This window comes from Dasypus novemcinctus, chromosome 15 (assembly GCF_030445035.2).
Source record: "Dasypus novemcinctus isolate mDasNov1 chromosome 15, mDasNov1.1.hap2, whole genome shotgun sequence".
NCBI lineage: Eukaryota > Metazoa > Chordata > Mammalia > Cingulata > Dasypodidae > Dasypus > Dasypus novemcinctus.
The window spans coordinates 14,543,944-14,569,900 of NC_080687.1; the positions used below are offsets into that span (position 1 = coordinate 14,543,944).

General features: G+C 39.6%; 1 protein-coding gene across 3 annotated transcripts in view; it reads left to right on the plus strand.

Annotated features, from left to right (window-relative positions):
- The window catches only part of MIPEP (mitochondrial intermediate peptidase), a 151,390-nt gene that overhangs the window by 40,088 nt on the left and 85,345 nt on the right, over nucleotides 1-25,957 (plus strand). For all 3 annotated transcript variants that reach the window (XM_071208177.1, XM_058277049.2, XM_004453069.5), the window contains exons 11-14: nucleotides 6,253-6,406; nucleotides 7,992-8,069; nucleotides 9,471-9,675; nucleotides 21,349-21,458. In XM_071208177.1, the coding sequence (XP_071064278.1) occupies nucleotides 6,253-6,406; nucleotides 7,992-8,069; nucleotides 9,471-9,675; nucleotides 21,349-21,458 (547 nt within the window). The remainder of the gene's footprint in view (nucleotides 1-6,252; nucleotides 6,407-7,991; nucleotides 8,070-9,470; nucleotides 9,676-21,348; nucleotides 21,459-25,957) is intronic.

Genomic DNA, 25,957 nt, shown 5'->3' on the forward strand with positions numbered 1-25,957 from the left:
TGGGGTAAACAAAATCATCTTGTTGAATTGTTTTTGATATTAAATGAGATATTATAGAAAAGGCTTAGTCTCCTGCCATACTGAGCACCCGCCAGATGTTAGTTGCTTTCAGCAGCAGCACAGCAGTGTAATTTTGACTGGGATGGTTTTCCTTTATAGATTAAACTTAGGGAAATTGCAGTATTGAGTCTTTTTTTGCCATCATTGTGAGGTTTTGCATTCCAAACGGTCCATATACTGCTGCCAGAATAATCCTTTTAAAGCTCAGCATTTCTTAATAGCTCAGTTCTTCCTTGCTACTACTGGTGATTGCTCCCCATTTTGGTATGCATTCTTGGGGATACCCAGTAAATGATGACCGTTTGCTCTACTTTCCTCCTGACACCTATTGAAAAGAGCAAGAGCATCGATGTACCTATCTCTATTTTTATATCTCTGTTCATAAAAATAAGACAAATTGGGACAGTGAGGTAGGAGGTGGATGGTATGGTAGTGGAGAGTCAATAGGTGGTGTCTAAAATTACTAAACCAATAAATATTTAAATATTTTAAAAAGTTGTAGAGTTAACCACCAGAGGACCTAAACACAGAACATGAATGTTCCAAATTAGCAGGAGGAAAATAAAATGCAGACCGCATAGTCAAAGAAAATGTGGGATCTATTAAAAGAAAGAAACATAACAGAATTGTGTTGGCAAGAGTGAGGGCACCTTTGAACACAGGAATGTAAATGAGGACCGCTTTTTTGGAGCATGATTTGGCAATGTCTGTTTGAAAATTTTCAGTCTCGTACTTTTTGCAACATGATCACTTTTGCAGTTTATTTTATGTTAGGCTTGCACAGGTGTGACAAGGATGTCCTCTGTGGCATCATTTCTAGCAGAGAAAAACTAACAGCAACCTAAATGCCACTCAATTGGAGCAGGGGCAGAGCGGGGGTAGCGGAGGGGTGAGCTTTGGGTGCAGGCAACAATGGGATGCATTTTCTGTAGAGAATTTAGTATCAATAATAAAATGGATGAAAGTGTAGATTCCTTTTACTATCACCATGTGTGGGCAATTCCCAACAGCATGGGTGAGAAGACACCTCCCCACCAAAGCTGAAGGCTTTCGCTGCCTTGTCTTCCCTGCACACACACTGAGTGGAATAGTAGACTGGTTAAATAAATCATGATAGATGCTCGCCCTGGATGGTTGTCCACCCATGACAGAGAATGAGATAAATCTGTGTGTGCTGAAGTGAAAGTGTTTCAAATGATATATATACGTGTATATATATATATATATAATTTTTTTAAAACTTTAAAAATATATGTTTTTTAGGAAGTACCAGGGATTGAACCCAGGACCTCATACATGGGAAGCAGGTGCTCAACCACCAAGCTATATGCACTCCCCTCAAATTATATTTTTAAATTAAAAAAGCAAGTTATGAGATAGTACAAATAGCATTATTCTAGCATTATTCTATTTGTATAAAAGTTTTATGTAAGTGGGAATGGCAAGCCAGGAGAATGGGACAATATACTTTTTGTCTTTTGTTAGTAGTATCAGAGATTTTTAAAAAATACCAAGTCTATACTACTTTTGTAATACATTTGTTCTTTTTTTTTTTTTTAAGATTTATTTATTTCTCTCCCGTTCCACCCCATTCTGCTCTCTGTGTCCATTTGCTGTGTGTTCTTCTGTGTTTGCTTGCATTATCTGGTGGTACCAGGAAACTGCATCTCTTTTTTGTTGCGTCTTCTTGCTGCGTCAGCTCTCCATGTGTGCAGTGCCACTCTGGGCGGGCTGCACTTTATCATGTGGGGCGGGTCTCCTTGTGGGGCGCACTCCTTGTGCGTGGGGCTCCCCTATGTGGGGGTGCCCCTGCATGGCACGGCACTCCTTGTGCATGGCAGCACTCCGTGTGGGCCAGCTTACCACATGGGTCAGGAGGCCCTGGGTATGGAATCCTGGATCCTCCATATGGTAGGTGGATACTCTATCAGTTGAGCCATGTCCACTTCCCTACATTTGTTCTTAATTGTTCAAATTAATACAACTTGCTCGCTCTGAGCATTTATGATAATTTTATTTAGTGTATACAAAGCTGAAGTTGTATGTATTTTTTCAACCTGTATTCTATGCTTAAAATTTTTTTCCAAGGAAAGTAGATGTGGCTCAAGCAATAGGGCTTCTGCCTATCCTATGGCTTCGATCCCTGGGGCCTCCTGGTGAAAAAAGAAGAGAAAGGCATGGCTGTGCAGCGACCCAGTACCCGTGTGGTTAGCCAAGTGCGCTTGCAGCAAGCCGATTGACCATGTGAGTGCCCACACAGTGAGCCGAGTGCCCGGACTAGTGCTTAGATGCAGTGAGCCAGTGCCCACGCAAGTGAGTCATGCAGCAAGATGATGACACAACAAAGGAGAGACTAAGAGGAGAGTCAAGGTGAAGTGCAGCAGAAACCAGGAATTGCGGTGGCACAGCTGACAGGGAACCTCTCTCTACATCACAGGTCCGCAGGATCAAATCCTGGTGAGTCCTAGAAGAGAAAAATGAGAAGAAAAGACAAAAATAGAAATAGATACAGAAGATCACACAGCAAATGGACACAGCAAAAATAGCAGGGTGGGGGAAGGGAATAAATAAATAAATCTTTAAAAAAAATTTTTTTTCCCAAGCTAAATCGTTTCCTTGAATTTTTCCTGACTGTGGCATATGGCTGTCATGGGCATTAGGTAAATCAATGAATATTTTTAGGTTATAGTTTAATAAAATAGGTTATATAGTAGTTAGCCTTACTTTGCTTCTTTTCTATAAAAATAATCAAATAAGTTATATGTCCATTGCACTGTACAAAGGGTTTAATTTTAAGATGCTCTGTGTGTGGTTTTAATGTCGCCTTGTGGTTTTATTCTTTAAGATCAGTCTGGTGTGACTTCATGTCATAAAAGATAAGTGAATTATTTATATTTCACAAAGCAGGGTTTTGTGTTGATACTCTTCATTTACTCAGACAAATATTTTCTGAGTCTGAAATGAGTCAGCTTGGCATTAATCCTTAAAAAGTTACATTCTACTTAACAGTAAATCTTATGACTCTCACTCTCAAGTGAAAAAGATATATCACCTAAAAAAGGAACATTTTGAAAGCTATTAAGTTCAAAAGGTGGCTAGTATATTATGTAGGACTATTTTAGTTATTATTCATAGAAATCCAATTCAAACTAACTTAAGCAAAAGTGAGAATGAATTGACTCATGTAACTAGAAAGTCCCGGGATGGAGTTTAGAAATGCTTGGAAACTGGCAGTAGAGATGGACTCAAGATTGATAAAGCCAAGGTCATGTGTTTGTGCCTAGATCTGGTGGGGCGTATGTGTGGTCAGGACCATTTGAACCTCTAGAAAGAGGGTAAGAAAGAAGGGTTCTTCCAGCCACAGCTGGTGCAGTGGGTGCTAGGCAGAATAAAGAATGACTACTATTAAGTTCCTGCCCGTGCCTGTCCAGCCCCTCCTCCACCTCTTCCTTTTCTTCCTCTTCATCAGCATCACTCCTGGTGGAGTGCTTACTGCAGGCACTTTCCTAAGAACTTGTATTTATTTTGTCACTTAAACCTTACAGCAACCACGTGAGGTAAGTAATAAATGAAGATGGTGAAGCAGAAATGTACCTGGTGAGCACTCAGTGGAGTCAGGATGCAGACCCAAGCCTCTGGGTCCAACCTGGTGCTCTTGGGCAGTTATAGAAACTCTTTACCATACTGTAAATGTCAAGAATACACTTCACGCCTCATATTAAACTCTCCCACGTCCAGTAATAAGGCATTTCCTCCCTGCCCACAGTCACGTCCAGGTGGAGCGCAATGGCCCTGGGTGGACTCTGCTGCACAGGTGTGAGTGCCTCGGCATCCTTGGCCGCTTCTTGTTTGATACTCCTTCTCCCCAGTTGCTCTTATTTCCCCTTCCTTCAGTTCCCCAAGAGCTCCCGCTGTTCCCAGTCTTCATGCCACGCCCTAATGTGGCATTCCAGGGCTCTGTTTTTGACCCTGCCTCTTCTCACTCCGCGCTGCTCTTCCAAGTGACTGCATCTCCTTCTAACACCTACACAGTGAAGCCTCCTAAATCCTAACGCCCTGGGTGCCTGATGTCATGCAGGTGAGCACTTCAAAGTCAGTGTCTCCAGAGCTGACTTCATTTTCTGTGTGCCCTCGCTCCTTCTCCCAGCATCACCCGCACGCTCCTCTTGGTTTATTTGTGTTCACGGCTGATTAGATGACTGTCACCCCCCCATCTGCCCAAGCCAGAGACCTGAGGGTCATCCGAATCAGTTGTCTTTCTCTCTCACCCTCCAAATCCACCCCGTCGTTTAGTCCCGAAAGTTTTACATCCTAAAGGAGAAATTTCTAATCTTCCCTTGACCCCACTGCTGCCTCCCTCGTTCAGACCTCACCAGTTTATTGCTGGAAGCACTGACCCAGCCTCCTGTCTGCCCACCCCCCCCACTACATTCCACCCTCCGTTCTGTCCACTGCAGCCTGCCAGAACACTCCAGAATGGTTCTCTGTTGCCTGCTGCAGCAGTCTCCAAAATGGCACCCATCCCTAAGGCTCTCCACTGAAGGGATGGAAGTGAGATGCTGGGGCTTCTCACTTTATTTTTCTTTTCTTTTCTCCTCTCTTGGCTTCATAATGTAGAGGAAAAGCAGCCCATGCACACAGTTTACAAATACATAAATACACTTATTTTTAGGTTGTAGACTCCATAACTCTTTTATTGTTAGAGGTGGGTGGATGATAAACAAGCCTCATGCCTGCAAAATAAGGCCCAGTACCCCCAGCCTTCTCTTCTCTGGCCCTGCCTCCTTGTCCAGGCTTCTTTTCTGCTGCCCCTCAGCATCATGAGCCCTACCTGACATATGTCACCACCCTCAGTTTCTAGACGTTACTAGGCCCTTTCGTGTCGTCATGCTTCTGTCACACCGTTACTTTTGCCTGGAATTCCCTCACTGCTTCTCCCTTCCCGCAGCCCTCTGCCCGCGCCGCCCTGCAGACCCCTGTTCTTTCTTCTTCTCCTCCTGTATATGCCATGCCCGTCTGCCCTCCCTTCTGCAGTGAAGCTGTTGGGCTGGCTGGCTGTCCCGCTGGGTGGTGTCGGTCCATTCATTCTGTTCACCTCATGCCCTGCAGCACCAGCCTGAGGCCACCCAGGTAGCCTGCCCACTTCTCTGCCTCCCTGGCTGGGAGGTAGTTCTTCAGTGACAAGGACAGGCTTTCCATCTCCTGCCTCCTGCTCCTGGCACGTTTGCTGACTACGTGCATAAGTGAATGCCTCAGTGTTTTAGGCTGTGCCCTAAACGTCTTGTTCCACACAGAGATTCCGTTTTTATTAAAAAATAGGTCAGAAATTAAGTTGTCAATTCCTAGAATTCTATAGCTGAAATCTCAGTTGTACAATTTATGCTTACCCGGAAAATCCAGTAACTCATTTAATGATAAGCATGTTGACGTATGTTTTATATGTAAGTTTGTATAGATTTTGTTAATCCTAGGAAATGGAACTATGAAAGCACCTACTATCATTCTAGAGCCATTGTTTCTAGCTCTGGTTATAAGTTCTGGACTGACTTAATGACTCAGAAATGAACATGCAAATCAGATATTCTGGATGTGCTTTGGTCTCTGTTGGAATATATGGAGCATAAACATTATTCTTGGATGAAGAATAATTAACTTTACCGGTATGTTAGTTCAACAGTTTAAGATATGTAACTACAAAAGAGATAAGTAAAGATCTGCGTGTTTAGTTTACAGACATTTTGCTCCCTTAACAAAATATTTTTCTCTTAGTATGCCTTAGGGCTTTGATTTGTTTGATATTTATGTTATAAGTCACAATTATTTAGACTAAAGCACATTTCATAAAGTGAGGTTTACCATAACAGCTCGACCAGGTCATATGTTGTGTCTAAGTAGGTATAAAGGAATAAGTACAATATGGCTAATTGAGATTGACTGCTTAATTGGGTTCGTAAGGGCATGCATAATTAACGGATCAAGATTGGGTCATTGTTTATACTTGAAATAATGAGATGGCCTTTACTCTGAAGAAAACTAAGTCTGAACATCCCTCCAAAGACAGCAAGAACCTTTCATGTTTTCAAATCTTTCTTTAGCTAATGTGATTCTAAATATTAAATGAATAGTTAATGAATCTGCTTTAAGAAATTGAAGTGAACAAAAATGCTATTGAACCTCTTTCTCTTCTCTTAGGTATAATATTGAACCCAGTTTATATTGCCCATTTTTCTCCCTTGGAGCATGCATGGAAGGTCTGAATAGTTTGTTTAACCAGCTATTTGGAATTTCACTGTATGCAGAGCAGCCTGAAAAAGGAGAGGTGTGGTGTGAAGATGTTCGAAAACTGGTAAGCTGCCCCAGCAAGTGTGAGGTGGCATCACTTTAGCCTTGTGGTTGGTGATGGACTTACCAGCGATTTTATCCTTATGTGACCTTTGCCCTGATGGAGTGTGTCCCACTTTATTTCCATGTCAAGAAGACTCCAAATGGCCACTTCTGATTTAGGCCTACTTAGAGAAACAGTTTTCTTTAAAATTGGTTGTTGCTTTAAATTAATATAAACATATAACAGCAGAGTTGGTTCTCTGACAAAAAAATGAGTAACTTGATAGAAAGACTCTTCACATGTATATCTTCATATATTCATGAATTCTAGTCATAAGAAAACTTCCCATTGCCTTTTATAGTTCTTCAGTGCTTAGTGTCCCTTTTGGATAAATCCAAATTTCATTGCCTTTGTCATCTTTCCTCTTTTCAATTCCCTTCCCATGTGGTAGTGACTTATTTTTGTATCAGATATTAATGCATATCCTGATTTATTTGGCTTATTTGACAACTTCAAGCCTCGAGTGCATCCTTCTTCTATTAGGGCCCACTTTATTTGAGGTGTGAGTATTTTTACTTTTTCCTCAAGATATTTTAGAATTTGTTGAGCCATCTGTTTACCACTAAGACTTTGTGTAGTTTTATTTTTTGCATGTATGTTTAACACACTGCTACAGTTATTATGTTTCAAGAACAATGAGTTTTCTTGGTGTTTCTTGACTACGTTTTGTGGACACAGAATCAGAGTGGTGGTACACTTGAAAAGGATAATTTGAATGAGAGGCTTTTCACCACTCTAATTACATACAGAAATGAAGAGGTTAATCAAATGCAGAACTATAATGAAAAGCAAAGTCAGGAAAAGAAGAATGAAAGAACAAAATGCAAGTGTTGGAGAGGTGCCACCTGGCAGTGGGGTGTAAGCGCTACTGGGACAGCAGGGTGCCAGTTGTGTTCACTGTTGTATCCCAAATGTCCCCAATAGTTCCTGAGAGAGTAGGTGCTCAGGACATGTGTGTTGAATAAACTAACATGTTCTTGCAGCATTTTTAGAGCATAAAATTGGGATTTCTTTTGGCATGATCATCAAGCTCTGATGTAGGCAAAAAAGACAAGAGGGAGTACTCTCTCCTATAAGCTGTCCCTTATTTCTAGACTCTTTTGGAGATAGGCAAAATATTGCTGATTTCCAGCTGAAACTGGAAGCTACATTCTGTTGTTTCTCAGGACAATGGGCATATAATCTATTACATCCTAAGATTTGAAGGAAAAAGAATTAGGGGCCTACTTGGCCTCTGAAATTGTCTAGCCTGTACTTATCCCCTTTTCTTTCTGGGTGGGGTATAGCATGTTTTATGGAGGATTTGTAGAGAATTGGCAGCCAAGACGAAGGATCCTTCCAGGAGAATTTCCTGTCTTGGAGACAGATTCCCAAATCAAAACCATTGGAAAGATGGAGCAAAAGAGGGTGTGGGAAGAAGATAATATCTGTTATTGTGGCTATATATGTTTTGTATCAGTTTCTTGTCTTAAGATGGTTTTTAATATCCATTTTTAGAGTTTCTGATGACCTTATGTACCACTAAATTTAAATTATTTTTTTCTAGGCTGTGGTTCATGAAACTGAAGGATTGTTGGGATACATCTATTGTGATTTTTTTCAGCGAGCAAACAAACCACATCAGGTGATCCTTTATTTACGAACTAGTCCCCCTTGAAGAGATCAGCAGTAACTTTGTCTTTATGTGAACTTTATAGCTATATCTCATTGTAGTTCCATAATGAGAGTCTCTAATGGTAGTTCTTAAATACATAAATTTGATACTAGGGTAGAATTTAGAATAAATTTTATAGAAGTAATCCCATGAATCTACTTATAGCTGGGTCATGTTAACAATGACAGTAATAATGATCACTGGCATTAATGAGTCCTCATGCATGCCAGGCCTCCCTGGGTGTCATCCCTTGGGCCCTTTTGCTGTTAGGAGAGAGGACCAGGATCCCTTTGGGAGTCAAAGATGTCGCATTATTGTGGCTTCCCTGAGATCCCGCTTTCCAAGAGTACTGTTGACTTGTTTTTGGGCCCCCCAAATTGGCTTCCTCCGGGCATTGTGCTCCCAGGAGCATTCTTTGACCCCTTTGGATCCATTGGGACCAACCTGTCTGGACCTAACCCAGACCCCCCCTTGCCAAGGTACAATGGCATGACCTGTAAAGACCTCAAGAAAGTAACATCCCAGCCTTTCCTCCACTCTCCTGGAACTGCCACTCCAGCTCCCTCAGCAACATTGTTTTTGTGAGCTAGGAAGGAGCAAGGGATTGTGCTGTGTGTTTGCAGGCCACCAGAAATGCCTCCTTGTTCCACCCACAGAACCAAGACCCCTGCTGCAGCTCTCCACCTGGCTGCATATCCCACTCTCACCACCCACCCCAGGGGAGATGCTGGTAACATACACCCTCCATCCAATGCGGTCTCACTGCAACCTGCAAGGACAGAACACATTTAGATGTTGTTATTGAGAACCAAATGTCAATACAGAAATCATGTTGCTGATCAAAATAACAACAACAAAAAACAAAAACAAAAGCAGATTCCTTGCTTTTTGATACTTTGGAGCCCATCACTTCCCAATGATAAAGAGAATAGGCACGAGAAAGTGCCTCCTAGTTCATTACATAGCATGTAGAAAATAATAATATTATCATAATACTAATAATACCAATAATATTCTTCCTTTCCCTAGTAGCTAGATGCTATCCCTTCCCTCTTAATTGTGAGCTTACTGAGGGCATAGATCTCAGCTACTTCCACAGTCCAGCACAGAACAATACATGTTTTTGAAACAATGCATTAGTCGTTAACATTGGCAGACCTTAATGTTATTATTGCTGTTCTAAAATATTAAAATTTTAGCAAACTAAAAGGTACTGGGAAAAGCGTCTATAAATAAATAGAATGAGAAAAGAATTCAGTTAAAATTTGAACCTAGGCATTTTGATATAGTTTTATTTTCATTTTAATTATTTTATCCTTTAGATTATCACCTAGTGTTTTCTTCCCCTTTTATGTTTTCTGATTCTTAAAGGATTGCCATTTTACAATCCGCGGAGGCAGAGTAAAGGAAAATGGAGACTATCAGCTTCCCGTTGTAGTCCTTATGCTGAATCTTCCCCATTCGTTAAGGAATTCACCCACTTTATTAACTCCTGGAATGATGGAAAACCTTTTCCATGAAATGGGACATGCCATGCATTCGATGCTGGGGCGGACTCGTTACCAACATGTCACTGGTGAGCCTTGAAGAAGGGACTTAGGTTTAATATGAACCTTTAAAAACATACATTTAGTTTTAAATCAGAAAAAAAGCTTTTGATTTCGATAATCAGCTCCTTGAATAGTCACCTGTCATTTTCTCACATTACCTCATATCGTCCTTCCTGTCATTAGGCAACTTGATCCTCTTAAGCCTTTTTCCTTCCTTCCTAATAGAAGAATGGGTCTCAGTTATCTATCTTTTGGCTTTGTGCTGTTTTTCACTTTTCAGTTGTTTAGGAGGAATTTGAGTCTGTGGATAGGTGTGTGTGAAGATGTATGTATCTCCTTAACACCTAGCACAGAGTTAGTGACTGGGTACGTAAATGGGTAAATGAATGATATGTAAGGAACATGTTTGGATCTGTCAGTGGTTTATAACCAGAATATTTGATTTAAAAATGACACTTTGTGTGATTGGAAGCAATAAAGTAAATTTTTTTGGTGGATAGGTCTATTGCTGTATAAATTTAAGTACAGTCTTATCATTAACTTTTTTTTTTTTTGAGGTACTGGGGCCAGTAACGAACCTGGGGACCACAAATGTGGGAAGCCAGCACTCAACCACTGAGTTACATCAGCTCCCCTGAGTTGGTTTTTTCACTTGTTTTTTGTTTGTTTTTGTTTTTAGGAGGCACCGGAAACCGTACCTGGGACCTCTCATGTGGGAAGCACATCCACCCCCCCATAATAAACTTTTGACTTAGTTATCTAATATTTTGGTATAAAAATTTGAGAGAATAGTTTATGTAGGGGCTTTTCTTAGTTTTTAGTTTTTCTGTAGTTCTTCGAAAGCATTATGGTATAGTGCACGGTTACAGACATCAGTTCTTACAGGCCCATTTCAAAACTCACTTAAACTCATATAATAAATAGTGAAGTGAGTAAAGTGATTGGGTTTGGAGGGCAGCAAGGAGGGTATTATGGTGAGCTGTGTGGACCAAACAAAACGTATCTATGGGCTGAATTCAGCCTAACCATCCATTCACAGTCTTAGGGGTGGTCGATAAGGTATGGACTAGAACTCAAAAAGCCTAGATTCTTGTTTCATTTGGGCCAGTGATATAAGTGGTTAATTGTACCTCTCTGAATCTCAGTTTTATCATTTAATTTAAAAAAATGAGAGGTGTGGATCTAGGGCTTCCCAGGACTTAGATTTTAAATTGAATTGGCACTATCAGTCTAAGACTATCTCAGATGAGGAAGATAAAATGTACTTTAGTTTTTAGTAGTTGAATTAAGTTTTTAAAAAATAGTGTAGTCCTAGGGTAAAATACAAAGAAATATACAGATTTTTTTTTTAAGAGGACAGATGAATGGTTTTTGACAAATGTATATGGCCATGTAACCTCCAATTTGTAAAGATATAAAATATCTTTATCACTCCAGAAAATTCCTTTGTACTCCTTTACAGTCATTTTCCATCCCTCAAGAAGCAGCAACTCTTCGGTTCTGGGATTTCATATAAATGAAATATGAGTTTGTACTACTTTTTTGGGTTGGCATTACACAACTTAATGGTATTAGATTCATCCATGTTGTGTGTAACAACAGTTTGTTTCTTTTTATTATTAAGTACTGTTTATTCTGTTTTATGAATATATCATAGTTTATTCATTCAGTTGTTGTCAGATATTTAGGATGTTTCCAGTTTGGGTCTATTTTGGAAGCTGCTATTTTAACAGTGTCTAGTTTGCTATGACATTTTCGTATAACATTTTGTGGGAATGTTTTCATTCTCTAAAATAAAACATATTCTATATTCATAGATGTGTATGGTTGACTTTATAAGAAAGTCTTCCAAAATGTTTGTACCATTTCTTACCAGGAATGTACGGGATTGTCACTTGTTTCACATCCCCAGCAATATTTGGGCTGTTAGCCATTTTAGTTGGAGCGAAGTGGTATCTCATTGTGCTTTCAGTTTACATAATTCTCTGATAATTAATCATGTTGAGCACCTTTTCATGTACTTAAGGCATTTCATTTGACCTTTTATCACTTATTTATAGGAATTTTTGATACATAATTGTTAAAAATCTTTTGTCAGATATATATGTTCTCAGTCTGTTGTTTACTTTTTCATATTCTTAACAGTGTCTTTATGTGCAAACCTTGTAGTTTTGATCAAGGCCATTTTTTTCAACTTTTTTTCTTTTATATTAATATTTTTAGAGTAAGAAATTTTTGCCTATTCCAAGAGCATGAAGATACTCTTCTAGATTATCTTCTAGGAGCTTTACAGTTGTGTTTTCATGAGCATTACATTAAAAATATTTTTAAAATGTTTTTCTTTAACTCATGGATTATTTTGAAGTGTGTTGTGTCATTTACAGTTATGTTGAGGAACTTAATTCCAATTATCAGAGAAAATACTTTGATAATTTCTGTCCTTTGATATTTATCCATAGTTGTTTTATGGCTTGGCATATGATCAGTTTCAGTGAAGCTTTCATGTACTCTTCAAAAGAATGTATATTGTGCATTGTTGAGTGTGTGTTCTATAAATGTCAGTGAGGTTTGGTGGTAACAGTGTTCAAATCTTCTTTATCATCACCGATGTTTTGTTTACTTGTTCTAATACTAATAATTATTGAGATTAGAGTGTTAGCATCTCCAGTCATAATTGTGAGTTTGCCTATCAATTTTTGCGTCATGCTTTTGAAGCTACATTATATAAGATTGCTATGTCTTTCTGCTGAATTGGCCTTTTGCTCATTACTCTTTTTTTTTTTAATCTATGGTAGTACTTAATGTTTTAAAGTTAGTTTGTCTAACATTAATATAGCATACTGACTTTTATTCTGGTTAGTGTTTGTATCTATTTTCCATCCTTTTATTTCCATACTTTTTCCTTATATATAAAGTGTGTCCTTTATAAATAGCATGTAGTTCTTTATCCATCCTGGCCATTTTTTAAACCCAGAATATTTAATCCACTTACATTTAATCTAATTATTATTATGATTGTGTTTAAGTCTCCCAGCTTAGTATTTGTTTTTCATTTGTTCCATTTGAGTTTTGTTTCTTTGCTCCTCCTATTCTGACTTCTTTTAGGTTAATAAAATATTTTGCCTTATTCTCTTTCTCTATTGACTTTTTCCAGTTATTTCTTTTCTGTTTTATACTTGTTCCTCAAATTATAATATGCATTAATTTATCACTCTATTTTCAAATGATTTCATAGTACTTTACAAACAATCTAAGAACCTTACAGTTGTAGAATTCTGTTTTTCAATCCTCTTGACCTTTGAGCATTTGTTAATATATTTTACTTTTACAGTTATAAATTGCATAGTACATTGTTATAATTTTTGCTTTAAACAGCTAATAGTTTATTAAAGAAAATTTTAAAATATATTAGAAAAATTCTTCTTGGGGTTTTCTTCCTTTATCTTTGACTACATATTTAACCTTTCTGGTAATATGCATTCCTCCCTGCAGATCTTAGCTTCCATATGATTTTATTTCCCTTTAGCCTGAAGCATTCCCTTTAGTATTTCTTTTAGTGCAGAACTGCTGGAGACAAATTCTCTCAGCTTTTGTAGAACTGAAAATTCTTTATTTTCACCTTCATTTTGGAAAGATATTGTCCCAAGGTATCCTAGGTTTATAGTTTTCTTTCTTTCTTTTGGCACTTAATAAAGATATTACATTGTTTCTGATGAGAAGTCAGCTGAAATTCTTTTTGTTGTTTCCTGAAAGAACTGATCCATTGCCTCTCCCTCGGGTGCTTTTGCGATTTTTCTCTTTATCTATGATGTTTACAATTTTACTTTGATGTACCTAAGCATTATTTTCTTTATATTTATACTGCTTGAGTTTGCTAAGCTTCCTCTATCTGTGGGTTGATGTCTTCCAATTATTTTGGAAAATTACTGGTCATTTTACCTTCAAGTAGTTCTTTTCCTTCATTTTCTTTTCCAGGACTCTAAGTTTATGTACACTAGATGATTTGATATCATCCCACATGTCTTAGAAGCTTTTTTCAGTTTTTTTTGTTGTTATTATTTTTCCCTTTATACTTCCATTTGGATAATTTTTATTGACTTATCTTTGTGAGTTCACTGATCCTTTCTTCTGCTGTGACCAATCTGCTGTTAAATTTATCAAGTGAATTCTTTTAAAGCATTGTATTTAGTTATAGAATTTGTATTTAGTAATTTTTATAGAATTTCCACTATTTTGATGAAATTCACCATTTGTTCATGCATTTCACCCACATTTTCCACTAACTCCTTTAGCATATTTATAAATAAAAATTTCTCTGTTAATTCCAATATCTGTGCCAACTATGAGCCTGCTTCTGTTGATTGTTTTTTTTTTCTCTTAAGAGTTACATTTTTCTGCTTTTTCATGTCTTATATTAAAAAACACCTGAAACTGCAGTAAATAATTTTACTCGTAGGAAAGGGCAGGTTTCTTTCTCTGTCAGGCCACTAGTTAAGGGTTGCAGCTTCAAATAGTTACTGTTTGTCATTGGTTTCAGAAGATTCAGTGGTGGGATCAGGATTCTCCTCAACAGGGCCTAGGAATCAAATCACAGGGGAATGCTAGAAATTTCTTTCACTAGTTCTTTTGGCCACAGAGTTCTATAGCTTTCCAGATTAACCTTTGGCTTTTCCAGCCTTGGGAGATTCCTTCTCTACTGTAGCCCTGCCCCAGCATTTGATGTACTATTATAGGTGAAGCCTGTTTGGAAGGAGTTGGATGGTAGCTACTCCTTGAGGAAATCACTCTCTCTCTCACCTCTTGCCCTACCTCTACTGTTTTTGCAGTTTGTTGAAAGCTCCTTGGGGAAAATTTTGCAGGTGAGTATAGACTTCTCTTAGTTCAGAGCAAAGTTTGGTTCAATCTGTCATGGACAGATTTACTTGTTAAAATGAGTAGAAATATTGATTTTGGGGGCTTATCCAATTATGGTGATTGTATCCCAAAAGTAAGGTAGGAACTTGCTTAGCTTAAGACTCTTAAGGAGTAGGCATTGAATAAATGACATGGAAGCTGTCTATTCACAGTCTGTTTTCCATGGAAAATATGTTTAATAAAACCAATACTTAAAATTGTATGTGCAAATACATGTAGCCTTTGATATTCTCTTTTTGGATTTAAAAACAATAGAAGTAGTTACATTAAAGAGTGACCAAATATTACTTATAATTTACCTTTCCCTTTATGTTTTATTGCATATATTGCTTTCAGAATCAGTTAAGACCTCTCAACTGTGACCTCCTTTTCCAGATTAAAATATGAGTGATTAAACTTGAGGTTGGCTGTACCATTTGCTAAGTAAGCTTCTTTTAAGTGAGGGATATGACTCATTAAATACTCCTTCATCTGTGTTCCTGTTGTGCATTGTATGTACATCAATACCAGTGTGTCAAGTGAATGCCCCAATTTTATTACTTCATGTAGTGTAGTTGTTTGCACCTTTCTCCAGTGCTGCACTTTGAGGTTGTTGAGAACATGAAATGTATATTAGTCATCTTTGCACTCACAATGCTAAACCCAGTGCTACTGGTTACTCAGTGAATATTAGTTAAAATAAAAAACATTAACTCTTTTGGGAAATTAAAGGAATGAAATTATTGCATGGTGTAACAAGGAAAGTATTCTAAATTTCACTTATTTCCCACATTTATGAAATAAATATAATAGCTGTACTTTCAAGCATGCTGGAAAATCCAGAGAGAAAGAATATCGTAATTCAGTGAAAATAATAATTCCACACATATATATATGGAGAGAGCACCACTGTTCTAAAAGTCTGTTCACATGAGTTTATTTTGTGCAACCTCCCAGCAACCCTGTAGAGGAAAGTTTGTCTGGTATTAACCTGGTTTTAGTTTTAGAAAACTGATATTTAAGGAGTCTGTGATTTTTTAAAAAACTTTTATTGTAGCATGATGTACAACTCAAACTTTCCCATTGAAACCATTTTCTAGTATACGGTTCATTTGTATTACTTGTATTCACAATATTATGCTGCCATCACTAACATCCATTCCCCCGACTTTTTCATCACCTCAGCCAGAAACTCTGCACCCATTAAGTAATAAATCTCTTTTCTTTCCTGGCCCCTGGCAGCTGATAATCTATAATCTGCTGTTTATCTCTAGAAATTTTTTTTATGATTTAAGGAACTCAAACTGAGATTATTTTGATGTCAGATTCAGCATTCATCCCTTTACACAATATTGCCTATTTTTATCCAGAGTCAATTAGAACACATAAGCATGTTAAAAAAAAGTATGGAAGAGTATTTATTTTGTATTTTTCTTATATTTGTCCTCCCTTATATAAAGTCATAGTCCTGTTTTGTTAGTTTTTTTGTGCTGTAGTATGGCCATATTTGATGATGTTATAATTTTTCCTCTCAGTTGTCTTATTCTCTTAAGTCTTTTTTTTTTTTAAGATTTATATATTTAATTCCCCCCCCCCCCCCCCCCCCCCGGTTGTCTGTTCTCTGTGTCTTTTTGCTGCATCTTGTTTCTTTGTCCGCTTCTGTTGTCAGTGGCACGGGAAGTGTGGGCGGCGCCATTCCTGGGCAGGCTGCACTTTCTTTCATGGTGGGCGGCTCTCCTTACAGGCGTACTCCTTGCGCGTGGGGCTCCCCTACGTGGGGGACACCCCTGCATGGCAGGGCATTCCTTGCGCTCGTCAGCCCTGCGCATGGGCCAGCTCCACACGGGTCAAGAAGGCCCGGGGTTTGAACCGCGGACCTCCCATGTGGTAGACGGATGCCCTAACCACTGGGCCAAGTCTGGTTCCCTCTCTTAAGTCTTAAACTCACTGGCATAGATGGTCAGCATTAGACCACTTAGTAAATTACTGGCATTCAATGTTTATTAACTGACTTTACACATATGGTATTTTAGGGAAGGAGAAAATATTTTAAAGGACTGCAGGTGAGCTGGGTGAATCATAAAATATCACCAATAAGCTCAAATAGTTTTTGTTGCTTTAAGTAATTTTGAGGTTGAAATGTTGCTTTTCTACATCGAGAATTGACTTTGTGGAAAAAAAAAACAATGCATGCATGAAATAAAGTGTTTTAAAAACAAATGAATGGAGAAAGAGGCCAGTGGCCACCATCTTAACTTCAGTCTGGCATGAGGGGAAGTGGGGTGGACTGAAAATCACAGTGCTGGTAGGGACCAGTTTCTCTCCATACAGACCACATTGTAGCTCTAGCCTAAGTTTCAACCCCACCTCCAGCGGGGGGTGGGGGAGCAGGGGAGCTGGGGGAGCTGCACCAGCCTCTCCGTGAAATTACCAGACAAGCCGCATAGGCCAGTGATCATCCTACTTTGGCAGCACAAGCCACACAGGAGCTATTCTGTGGCTGGAATTTGAAGCTCCATTTCCCAAAAACAGGGAGGAGGAGACAATTGGCCACCAATTTCAGCTACTGATTAGTAAATCAGTACTAAAGTATAACCCTAAGAACAGCTAAAGTATGAACCTGTCCAGGTCAGAAAGAGGCCAGTGGTCACAGTTTTGACTCTGCTCCCAGCATGAGAGGAAACAGGGCTGACTGAAAATCACAGTGACAGTAGGAACCAGTTTCTTCCACCCAGATTGGCCAGCAGCCCTAGCCTAGGCTTCAGCCTCACTTATGGCAGGGAGGAGGCTGGTGGGCCCTGCACCAGCCTATCCAGGTAACTGCAGGTGCATTTGACTGGCACAGACTGAATAATTGGAGGTCTATCCAAGCAACTGCAGTTATCTTGGACCAGCACTACATAGATTGCTGCCCACACCTGCAGCTCCATCCCCACTCCAGGCAGGGGAGAAAGGGATGTTAAGCTTCATCAGTCTCTCTGGGCAACTACAATCTAGGTCTGCATGATTTGGATTATTCCACACAGCTGTGACTTTATCACTACCCCTGGCAAGGAGAAAGTTGGGAGAAGCTTCATTGGTCCCTGGGGTAATGAGGACAGCTTGAGCCTCCACAGCTTATAGCACCAACTACATCCCTGGCTTCTACTGTACAACCAGCAAGGGAGAAATGGCAGGAAGCCCTAAACTAAAATGAAAAACTGCACTCAGAATAAATACAATAGTAAGCCAGATGCCAAGGCACCAACAAAAAATTACAATCCATACAAAGAAACAGGAAGATATGGCCCAGTTAAAGAAGCAAGGTAAACCTCCAGATAACATAAAGGAGTTGAGACAACTAATCATAGATGTTAAAACAAATCTCCTTAATAAGTTCAGTGAGATGGCTAAAGAGATTAAAAAAAGAAGTCATTGGATGGGCACAAAGAAGAATTTGAAAGCATATGTAGAAAAATGGCAGATCTTATGGGAATTTTAAAAACCTTGGAATCATATAATAGATTTGAGGAGACAGAAGAAAGGATTGGTGAGCTTGAAGAAATGACCTCTGAAAGTGAACATACAAAAGAACAGATGAAGGGAAGCAGACATGGCTCAACTGATAGTGTGTCCACCTATCATATGGGAGGTCCAGAGTTCAAACCCAGGGCCTCCTGCCTGTGTGGTGAGCTGGCCCACACATGATGCTGCCATGCGCAAGGAGTGCTGTGCCATGCAGGGGTGTCCCTCATGTAGGGGAGCCCCACGCTCAAGGAGTGCACCCTGCCCCTTGCAAAAAAAGTGCAGCCCGCCCAGGAGTGGTGCCACACACATGGAGAGCTGACACAGCAAGATGACACAACAAAAAGAGACACAGATTCCCAGTGCTGCTGAGGATGCAAGCAGACACAGAAGAACACACAGCAAATGGACACAGAGAGCAGACAACGGTGGGGAAGGAGGGGAGAGAAATAATAAAAAATCTTAAAAAAATAAAAAAAAAAACAGATGAAGAAAAGAATGGGAAAAATTGAACAAGTTCTTGGAACTAAATGACAGCAAAATAAATGCAAACATACATGTCATGGGTGTCCCAGAAGAAGAGGAGGGAAAAGGGGCAGAAGGAATATTTAAAGAAACAATGGTAGAAAATTTCCCAGCCTTACTGAAGGACATAGATATCCATGTCTAAGAAGCACAACACACTCCCACCCAAAAAAATCTGAACAGACCAACTCCGAGACACATACTAATCGGAATGTCAAATGCCAAAGACAGAGAGAATTCTGAGAACAGCAAGAGAAAAGCCAAGTATAACATATAAGAGATACCCAATAAGATTAAGTGCTGGTTTCTCACCAGAAACCATGGAGGCAAGAAGACAGTGGTATGATATATTTAAGATAACTACAAGAGAAAAACTTCCAGGCAAGATTCTTATATCCAGCAAGATTGTCTGTCATAAATGAGGGCAAGTTTAGAATAGTCACAGATAAATAGAAACAGAGAATTTCTAATCAAGAGGCCAGATTTTCAGGAAATTCTAAAGGTGTGGTAGAGCCTGAAAAGAAAAGACAGGAGAGGCCTAGAAGAGTGTCTAGAAATGAAGATTATATCAATAAAAGTAACAAAAAATGTCAAAAGAGTGATGAAAATAAAATATTACAGATAAAACTCAGATAGTCAGGAATATACTTAACCGACGATATAAAACACTTGTATTCAGAAAACTGCAACTCAATGTTAAAAGAAATTTAAAAAGGTCTAAATAATTGGAAGAACATTCCATGCTTACATTATCATTAAGATGTCATTTTTACTGAAATTGATTTAGAGTTTCAAAGCAATCCTGGTAAAAATGCCAACAGCATTTTTTTTTCCAATTGAAAAGACAATTATCAAATTTATTTCGAAGGGCAAGGGATCCTGAATAGCCAGAAACATCTTCAAAAGGAAAAGCAAACTCTCATCTCAAGACTTTAATTTATATTACCCAGCTATAGTGGTAAAAACAGCATGGTACTGGCATAAAGACAGACACATAGACCAATAGAACCAAATTGATGGTTCAGAAACAGACCCTCACATGTATGGTCAAGTGATTTTTGACTAACCTGTCAAACCCATACATCTCAGGCAGAACAGTCCATTCAGCAATGGTGCTGAAAGAACTGGATATCCACAGCCAAAAGAAGGAAAGACTATCTCATCCTATCTCACACCTTATCCAAATATTAGCTCAAAATGGATAAAAAACAAAAATAAAAGCAAGAACCATAACGGTTCTAGAAGAAATTGTAGGAAAATATCTTCAAACCCTGATGGTAGGTGGTAGATTCTTAAAGGAGATCAGAGGAGGACCAAGATGGACTAATGATGTTTAAGGTTTGGAAAAGTTTTAATTAGCTTTACTGTAAAAGTGTGGAAATGTATAGAGTAAATGGTAACACAAAGTAACAGATAATTTTTAAATTAGGATATGGCTGAAAATGGTAGTCTAGATATGTGAATGTCAATTGACAGAATGCTAGAGAACAATCTAGGAACTGAATAGCACAGTAAACCAGGAGGTGGATGAGAATTGTAGTTGATGGTACAGATGCAAGAGTGTCCTTTGTGAGCTAGAGCAAATTTACATCACTATTGCAGGGTGGTGGGAATGTGGAGAAGCATGGGAAAGATAACTGGAGTGACCTATGGACTGTGGTTAGCAGTAATAATATAATATTCTTGCATCTATGCCAAAGATGTACTGTGTTGATAACGGAGCAGTATGGAAAATGTGTGCCAAATGGATGTGGTAACAATCAGATGATCTTATCTACAAAAAGTGTTCTACCACAGTGTGGTGGATGGAGGGGTGTTGTTTGGGAATTCTGCACATGTGCATGATTCTTTTGTAACTTTACAACTTCTGCCATAAAAAAATATCTTAAAAAAAAATAATAGAGTGAGCTGGGGGAAAAATACACCAAATATAAGATAAGGCCTATAATTAGTAGTAAGATTTTGACAATATTCTTTAATAATTTGTAACAAACATCTCATAACGATGCAAGGTGTTGATAGAGGGTTGATGTATGGGACCCCTATATGATTTTATGCATGTTTGCTTTGTAAGTTCACAACTTTTACTATACACTTATTGTTTACATATGTTCATACATAAATGATGTGAAGATAATAATAGGGTGGTTTGGGGGAAAACACTTTGGTTGGTAGTGATGTTTTGACAATGTTCTTTAATCATTAGTTAAAATGTTTAGCAACAATGCAAGGTGTTGGTGATGGGGTGAGGTACTAGAGTCTTGTATGATATTATATATGTTTATTTTGTAAGTTCACAACTATTATTGTGGACTTGTTTCGGTATGTTTATGAGTGATATACTTCAATAAATTTTTTAAAATGACAAATAGATAAAAACAAATGAAGGATAAAAGCATTTGGTATTCAGTAAATTAAATACAAATGTTATATTAATTGTAAGTAGGTTTTAATTTGTGTTTCATGTAAGGCCAGCATTGCCAAAGACAGATTTGTTTGTAGAGGGTGTGAGCCATTGCTTTATATTGTGTTTTATCCAGCTGTGCAAATATTTTGTTTTACTTTCGATTTAAAGCAAAATACATAGGATTATTAAAGCTTTTCTGTAAATATGTTTAATAATTTTATAGAAGTAAAATATTGATTTAATGAATTAAAGCTTATGATAGTCCATCAGAAGTACAAATAAAAGTTTTTAGGCTACATAAAAAGTAAAATAAAAATGTGGTTTGATTTCTGCCAACATTTTTCTTTGCTTTTCTTTATCCCCTTTTTAGGGACCAGGTGCCCCACCGATTTTGCTGAGGTTCCTTCTATTCTCATGGAGTACTTTGCAAATGATTATCGAGTGGTTAACCTATTTGCCAGACATTATCAAACTGGGCAGGTAGGAAAAAATAAGTTTATAATATTGTCCTTTGGATATAGGCTGATAATTAAATAATAGACACTGATTAATTCTGTAATGTAGCAGCTCTCAAACTTTTTGACATCAAGATGTCTTTATATTTTTAAAAATTATTGAGGATCTTAAAAAGCTTTTGTTGCGTATAGGTTGTTTATGTCAATATTTACATTTTAGAAATTTAAAAGTATTTATTACATGTTAATTAGTGTGCTTTTGATGAGAAATAACTACATTTTCCCAAACCAACAACAAATGAGAAGAGTTGCATTATCTTATTTTATATTTTTAGATTTTTTTTCTCTCCCCTCTCCCTCCCCCCAGTTGTCTGCTCTTTGTGTCCATTCACTGTGTGTTCTTCTGTGACCGCTTTTATCCTTATCAGCGGCACCGGGAATCTGTGTTTCTTTTTGTTGCGTCATCTTACTGTGTCAGCTCTCCGTGTGTGCGGCGCCATTCTTGAGCAGGCTACACTTTCTTTTGTGCTGGGCGGCTCTCCTTATGGGGTACACTCCTTGCGTGTGGGGCTCCCCTACGCGGGGGACACCCCTGCGTGGCAGGGCACTCCTTGTGCGCATCAGCACTGCACGTGGGCCAGCTCCACATGAGTCAAGGAGGCTGCGGGTTTGAACCCTGGACCCCCCATGTGGTAGACGGACACCCTATCCATTGGGCCAAGTCCACTTCCCCACATTATCTTATATTGCCTCTGGTGTCTGTCTGAATAGAAGACAGCCAAATTCACATAAGTGCTCCTTTTTCAGTTTACCAAGATCTGTTATTTTGTTGACATTGTGAAGAAATCTAGTCTCTCACAATAGGTGGGTAGAAAAGGGAGGGTATTTTCATCGCTTTTTCAGACCATTATGAATATTCTTCTTTGATATTACATCAAAACTCAACAAGTGGTGGTTCTGTAAAGGTGGCACAGTGTAGAATCTGAAACCACATCAGTAAATTGTTCATCCTGTGTTACTTTAAAATCCACTGGTCTCCCTTGCACTTTATTTTTAAAACCTTTTTTTTTAAAAAAAAGATTTAATTTACTTATTTCTCTCCCTTTCCCCTGCCCCCAGTTGTCTGCTCTCTGTGTCCATTTGCTTTGTGTTCTGTGTCCGCTTGTATTCTTGTCAGTGTCACCTGGAATCTGTGTCTCTTGTTGAATCATCTCGCTGCATTAGCTCACAGTGTGTGTGGTGCCACTCCTGGGCAGGCTGCACTTTTTTCACATGGGGCGGCTCTCCTTATGGGGCGCACTCCTTGCACGTGGGGCTTCCCTACCCAGGGGACACCCCTGTGTGGCACAGCACTCCTTGCATGCCTCAGCACTGTGCATGGGCCAGCTCATCACACAGGCCAGGAGGCCCTGGGTTTGAATCCTGGACCTCCCATGTGGTAGGCGGACACTGTATCTGTTGGACCAAATCTACTTCCCAGCCATTCTCTTTTTACGCAAGTTTATGGCGGTGAGGAGTACAGTGACTTCTAGTACGATTTGGGCCACTGCCAGATTAGTGCTGAGGCACCAGCAGTTTTACTCTCTGTTGATTTTGCACTATCAGAGCAAATGGCAACGCAGTGAAAAGGTGAAATAGTGTCTTAGTGTTATTACGAAAACAGTTTAATCTTGCAAGACCCCTTGAAAGATGGTATGAGGAACCCCCAACGGCTTGCCGACCGTCCTTTAAGAACTGCCCCAAGGGGTTGGACGCTGTATTAACGGTGACGTTCCCAGTGAAGCAGGGGCCTCCCAGGAGTTGGCAGTACAGCCCCACAAACGCTGACCGTGTGCCTGGAGTCAGTTAGGTGCTCGATACCAGATGAACTGCCGCGCCCCTCCCTCCCTCAGGAAGTTCATGTTCTAAGGGGACTAGCGGGACCGTGAACAAGTGTTTTCGTACATGTTGGGGAGAAGCGAGGCCATCAGAGGAGGAGGGCCATCGATCCAGCAGAGCTGCCGCCTGTGCCTGCCGGAAGCAAAGGTGCAGGCCAGCTCTCTCTATTATTTATAAAATAATCGTCTTAGATCCTCAGTTGTGTGGAATTTGACTATAGAGCAGATTTCTCACTATAGGCAAAGACTTTTTTCCATTTTTCACTTGCTTGATTTTTGTTGCGTCTTAAGTGAGAGCTATGTTAACCCTGGAAAGACATCCAGAATGACTGGCTTTAAAATTGTATAGCAGAGACAGGTCTGTGATGGTCAACTTTTAAGACGTGTTCAGGAGGCCATCGGCACTTTTCCAGAACTCTACCACCCCCTCTCAGCCCAGAATCCCTCTCCCTTTTTTTTTTTTTTTTTTGATTTATTTATTTCTCCCCCCTCTCTTCCTTGTCTACTGTCTCTGTCCATTTGCTGTGTGTTCTTCTATGTCTGCTTGTATTCTCTCATTAGGTGGCTCTGGGAGCTGATCCTGGGACCTTCCGGAGCGGGAGAGAGGCGATTGTTCTCTTGTGCCACCTCAGCTCCCTGGTCTGCTGCGTCTCTTATTGTCTCTCTTCTGTGTCTCTTTTTGTTGCGTCATCTTGCTGCGCCAGCTGTCCGCACTGGCCGTCACTCTTGTGCAGGGCAGCACTCCGCATGCGCTGGCACTCCTGTGTGGGACTGTACTCTGTGCGGGCCAGCTTGCCTTCACCAGGAGACCCTGGGTATTGAACCCTGGACCTCCTATATGGTAGACAGGAGCCCAGTTGCATGAGCCACATCCACTTCCCTCCCTTTTCTTTTTTGATTCTCTCTCTCTCTTACTCTCACTCTTTAACCAGACCATGGACTCCTAACTCTAGACTATACTAATGTATTGAAAACAGCTGTGTTAATTATATGCAGAGTAATGGCCCCTTTAGTCCTCCTGACCATTCCATGAGGAAAGCACTCTGTCCCCATCTCTCAGATTAGGAGACACTCTCTATAGTAACCAGCTTCAAGCTCAAGGTCTGTCTCTCTTCACAGCCTTTGCTCTTTCCTTTATGCTTCTGAACATTTGTTCTCTTGCTCTGAATTTTTATGACTTTTCATAAAACTGACCTCTTCAGATTTTCCCAATAAGCTTATCATCTCTGAGCAATGTGCTCTAATCTGAAGATGCCTTATCTTGAGGTTTAGATTTAGATAGTGCATTGTAATTTTAAAGATGTCTTGATTCCATATAATAAGTTGGAGTAAAATGAAAGGTACCTTACCATTAGTTAGCTCTCCGTGTAACTGTTAATGTTTTGTAGTTTACTGCCCACATCAACATTGGAAAAATATATTCTTCCCTTTCTTGAGGAACTTTGATTCTATGATGTTACATCAGGTGGTGTTTCCCCCCCTCAGATTATACTTCCCTGAGTGCAGGTGTAAAATTACATTCACCTTTGAATCCCCAACACTTAGCATAGTACCTCGCACATAAAAAGCATTTTTAAAAACTGGGATGAATGAATGAGTGGAATCAGAAAAAAAAGGACCAAACCTTTATTTGTGACTTTTTTCCTGATTATATCTTCATATGCATAATATGATTTGGACATTTTTCTGTTGTACACGATTTTATCTGTTCTTTTCAACTGTAGAATAATGGATGAGTTTCTTGATAATCTATTTTAGTTATTAAGGTGACAACATTGAAATATTTGTGGTATAATAAACTACTTATCCATTATAGTGCAAAGAATTAGGCCCAGCCAATAACATAAAAGCACATAACCAATAAATAACAGCATAATCCAGGGGTTCTTAACCTTTTTTGTTCCACGGACCCCTTTGCCAGTCAGGTGAAAACCACGGACCCCTTACTAAGTCCACAGTGTACTGTGCATTGTTTAATAAATATATCACTCCCACACCAACATATCCCCACAGGAATGTTTGTTTGAATTTCATTCCGAGCTCACAGACCTCTTGTTAAGAACCGCTGTATAATCCATCTGTATCTCCATATTTTGGGACTTGGGGAGGATTAGGAAGACCTAATCCCATTTTTCCTTTTGTAGTTGCTCCCCTGCCCATCCCAGCAGCTACAGAGATGTCAGCTGGTGCCTGGGTCCTCAGCCGAAGCTTTGCTCCCTGCCGGGCTTTAGGAGGCTCCCAGAGGAAGCAACCTTGGAAGTAGGTCTGGAAAATGAGTAGCACGGGCAGTTGCCAGCCAGCTCGCAGCGGCCTCATCCATTTCACTAAAATTGTCTCTCGAGGCCACACTGAGAGTTGTGGTCATTCAGCCAGGAAATAGGTACTGCATTTTCATTACACATCAGGCACTCTTCTCAGCACCTGGACCCAGGCAAGAATTGTCAGACAGCATCCCAGCACTCAGCGTTTACTTCCCAGGGGCCAAAGGCTAGAGCAGTCCAGCCACCTGGAAAAGCCCGGGCAGACCTGGAGAAACCGGAGAGGCCTGGGGGCTTGGAGGAATGGCACGAAGAAGGTGGGTGCGGCTGGCGCAGAGGAAGGGAGCAGGGAGGGGAGAGACAGCAGAAGACCTGGGAGGTAGATTAGG